Here is a 2,682-nt window from a genome sequence, read left to right as displayed (position 1 = left end):
GTAATTTAAATGTATACTAAAGAAAGCATCGAGCTAGTAAATGGTCCAAAGAAAATACATTGGATGGCATTTGCATATCGTCCAGTTCCTCTCCAAAACAAAAACAAAAATAAATGGGCTTGGGTCCTTGTCTTTGAGGTGTGGGTCAAAAGCCCAATTCAATATCTATTCCAATTGAAGAGCAATTCAATATCTATTCCAAAATAAATGGGCTTGGGTCGTTGTCTTTTAGTTCAGCAAAACCCCAAATTAACAAAATTAGGGTTTCTCACTTCACTCTGCTCTGCTTTCTACAAGGGACCCGGAAAGAAATCCATCCAATTGAAGAGTCTGCAGAACCCATTTTTGCTCGCTTATGATCCCAACAATTAGAGTAAGATCCAATTCTTCTGGGTGCAAGAATTGTGACGGTAAAGTGTATACACCACTACTTTTCTTCGGTTTGGTTCAGTGTGTAAAGTTCCCAAGTTAATTGGAGTTTTAGTGTCGATTTCTCATTGCATTGTTGTAATTTTGTCGCAAAATCCAAAGGTTGCAAGGTAGATTTTATGGAGCACAAGCATGCGTTAATGGGTACTGCAAGTTTTGAAGGCGAAGGTGTAGGAGCTTGTACTGAGAGTGTGATGGACAGGTTCAGTAATCTTCCAAAGGAATTTGCCCATCTCATTCTTTCATTCATTAATATAAAAAACCTCACTCGTTTCAGCTGTGTGTCGAAAAGATGCAGAGAGCTTTCCCCGTCAACTCGGTCGTTCAATTTTTGTGGATTTTCATCGGCAGAGACAGCCACATGTGAGCTGAGCTTTCCCCGTCAACTCAGTCCTTTAGTCTTTTTGGGAAGCACCGTGCTTCTGTGCGAATGAGAATTTTCGAGTGGTCGCGTGGATTCAAAATGGTGTAATGTTGAAGAGCTTTTTCTTGATGTAAGTTTACATGATTGGGAGGACCGGGTAACATTTCCCTCATGCACCTTTCTTTCTGCATCGTTGAGGTCATTAAATGTGGTGCAGCTGATGGGTATGTATATTAAAACACCCTCGTTTGCCTTTTCCTCTAATCCCAGTTGATTGGAGTTGGGAATATTGATGCTATAGACGAGTCGTTTTTCAAATGGATCTCGTGTTCCTGCAAATGCATCAAGGAATTATCTCTTAGAGAAATTAGGGATACGAAACATCACGATTGAAAGCTCATCTTTGGAGAGATTTGATTTTTTTGAACCCTATTGGTCTCAAATCTGTCATTTCACTGGAACCTGAAGTAGATGACTTTGAAAACATGTTCGTGGTTCTTCGTAGTGTACGCACGGTTGAAGTTCTTAGTCTATATATATATGAATCAACCGTTAAGGTAAATGGAACCATCCTCTGGACTCAATTTTTATTTGTTGCAAAAACTAGATCAAAAACTAGATAATCTGCAATTTGGAAGGACTAAAGTTTTATATTTTTTTCCTCGTTTGGGAACAGTAGAAGTAGGTAATTTATGTTTCTTACGTATCAGTGTTATTCGAAACTTTGTTTGATGATCATTAATCATTATGATCTCGCTAACTAGAATAAATATCAACCTTTATGTTTGAAGTTTGTGGTTAAAAGAATGCAGGTAAACTGAGAAATATGATATAGCTTTTAACCGTATAACATTGCAGCCTCTGTTCAGGGAAGGATCCACGCCTGTTCAGTTCGATAATCTTTTTGATTTGGACATGAGTATTCGGAGCTTTTCTGATGAGCTCGTTCCTGCAGTGGTCTTTCTTTTAAGAGGAATGCCCAATTTGTGTACTTTATATATAGGTGAACAACCAAGGCTTAGTGATCCTGAATCTGATGTAAGTTAAGTCTATGTTTTTCTTTTTCAATATTTTATTTGGTATCCTTTTTTCTTTTTCTTTTTCTTTTTTGGAAAATTTCAATTGAGTTGCTTGTTGATATCTTTCTTTTGCAGGCATCTGGGTTTGATATGGAATACTGGAAGCTACAAAATCTGGATTTTATTCATCACATTGAGGAGGTTACCGTAGATCTTTTCGATGGGTCTAATGGGATTGTGTTTGCAAGGTATATAATCGAGAATGGCAAGAACCTATAACAAATGGTCATAAGTCATTTACCCGAGCAATGTGATGTTAGACAGAAGCTAATTGAAGTAAGATGATGATGCTTTGACAGTGTAAGATCTTTATACTAAGGTTTTGATATTCGAGATTCAATGTTCGAGATTTCAGTGTTTGAGATTCAACATGTTTACTGAGAACTAAATTTTGTTGCTGACGCTTGTTGTATTTAGTTTTGTAACTCTCCCAAGGTTGTATTGCTCAAGTTATCGTTTGATAATGAACAGTTAGGACTCTCTAAGGGAGGCACTTTGTAAGTTTTTATTTCAATCACAAATAAAAATCCGCAAAATGGTCCTGAGCATCTAGAATTAGAGACGGCAACTTATGGGCTTGGCAAATGACTCGTGTTTGTGTTATTCTCGTTATCTTAACGGGCCGTGTCAAGTCAAACCTGTTATCTTAACAGGTTATTAACAGATGACCCAATGACAACTCGATTGGTTAATGGGACATGTCGTTTCGTGTCAGGTTAACAGGTCATGCAAGAAATTGCCTAGGCTAATGTTTAGATATGGAAAATAGTATCTTTATTGAATTGTTAACAGGTGACTTGATAACCATCC

At 37.4% G+C, this 2,682-nt stretch overlaps 1 protein-coding gene across 3 annotated transcripts; it reads left to right on the top strand.

Moving 5' to 3' along the window:
- The first annotated feature begins 232 nt into the window (after nt 1-232).
- LOC148691467 (uncharacterized) lies at nt 233-2,440 on the top strand. Of its 3 annotated transcripts, none has more exons than XM_088683820.1 (4): nt 233-631; nt 728-1,350; nt 1,652-1,831; nt 1,948-2,440. In XM_088683820.1, the coding sequence occupies exons 2-4, from the start codon at nt 1,279-1,281 to the stop codon at nt 2,089-2,091; spliced, it is 396 nt and encodes a 131-aa protein (XP_088539946.1). In that variant the 5' UTR covers nt 233-631; nt 728-1,278; the 3' UTR covers nt 2,092-2,440. The 3 variants fall into 3 exon arrangements, 2 of the variants coding, with proteins under 2 accessions (XP_088539946.1, XP_088539945.1); XM_088683819.1 differs by having other exon boundaries at nt 707-1,350; XR_015955543.1 differs by having other exon boundaries at nt 233-923.
- Nucleotides 2,441-2,682: the final 242 nt, after the last annotated feature.

This window comes from Pyrus communis, chromosome 14 (genome assembly GCF_041283825.1).
Source record: "Pyrus communis isolate YQ-2024b chromosome 14, ASM4128382v1, whole genome shotgun sequence".
Classification (NCBI taxonomy): Eukaryota; Viridiplantae; Streptophyta; class Magnoliopsida; order Rosales; family Rosaceae; genus Pyrus; species Pyrus communis.
The sequence above is the reverse complement of the archived record's forward strand: the minus strand, read 5'-3'. Positions and strand labels throughout refer to the sequence as shown.

Coding starts and splice junctions, on each gene's coding strand:
- LOC148691467 (XM_088683820.1), top strand. CDS start 1,279: ATGTTCGTGGTTCTTCGTAGTGTACGCACGGTTGAAGTTCTTAGTCTA. Junction 1,351..1,651: donor TATATGAATCAACCGTTAAG/GTAAATGGAACC, acceptor ATAACATTGCAG/CCTCTGTTCAGGGAAGGATC. Junction 1,832..1,947: donor TTAGTGATCCTGAATCTGAT/GTAAGTTAAGTC, acceptor TTTCTTTTGCAG/GCATCTGGGTTTGATATGGA.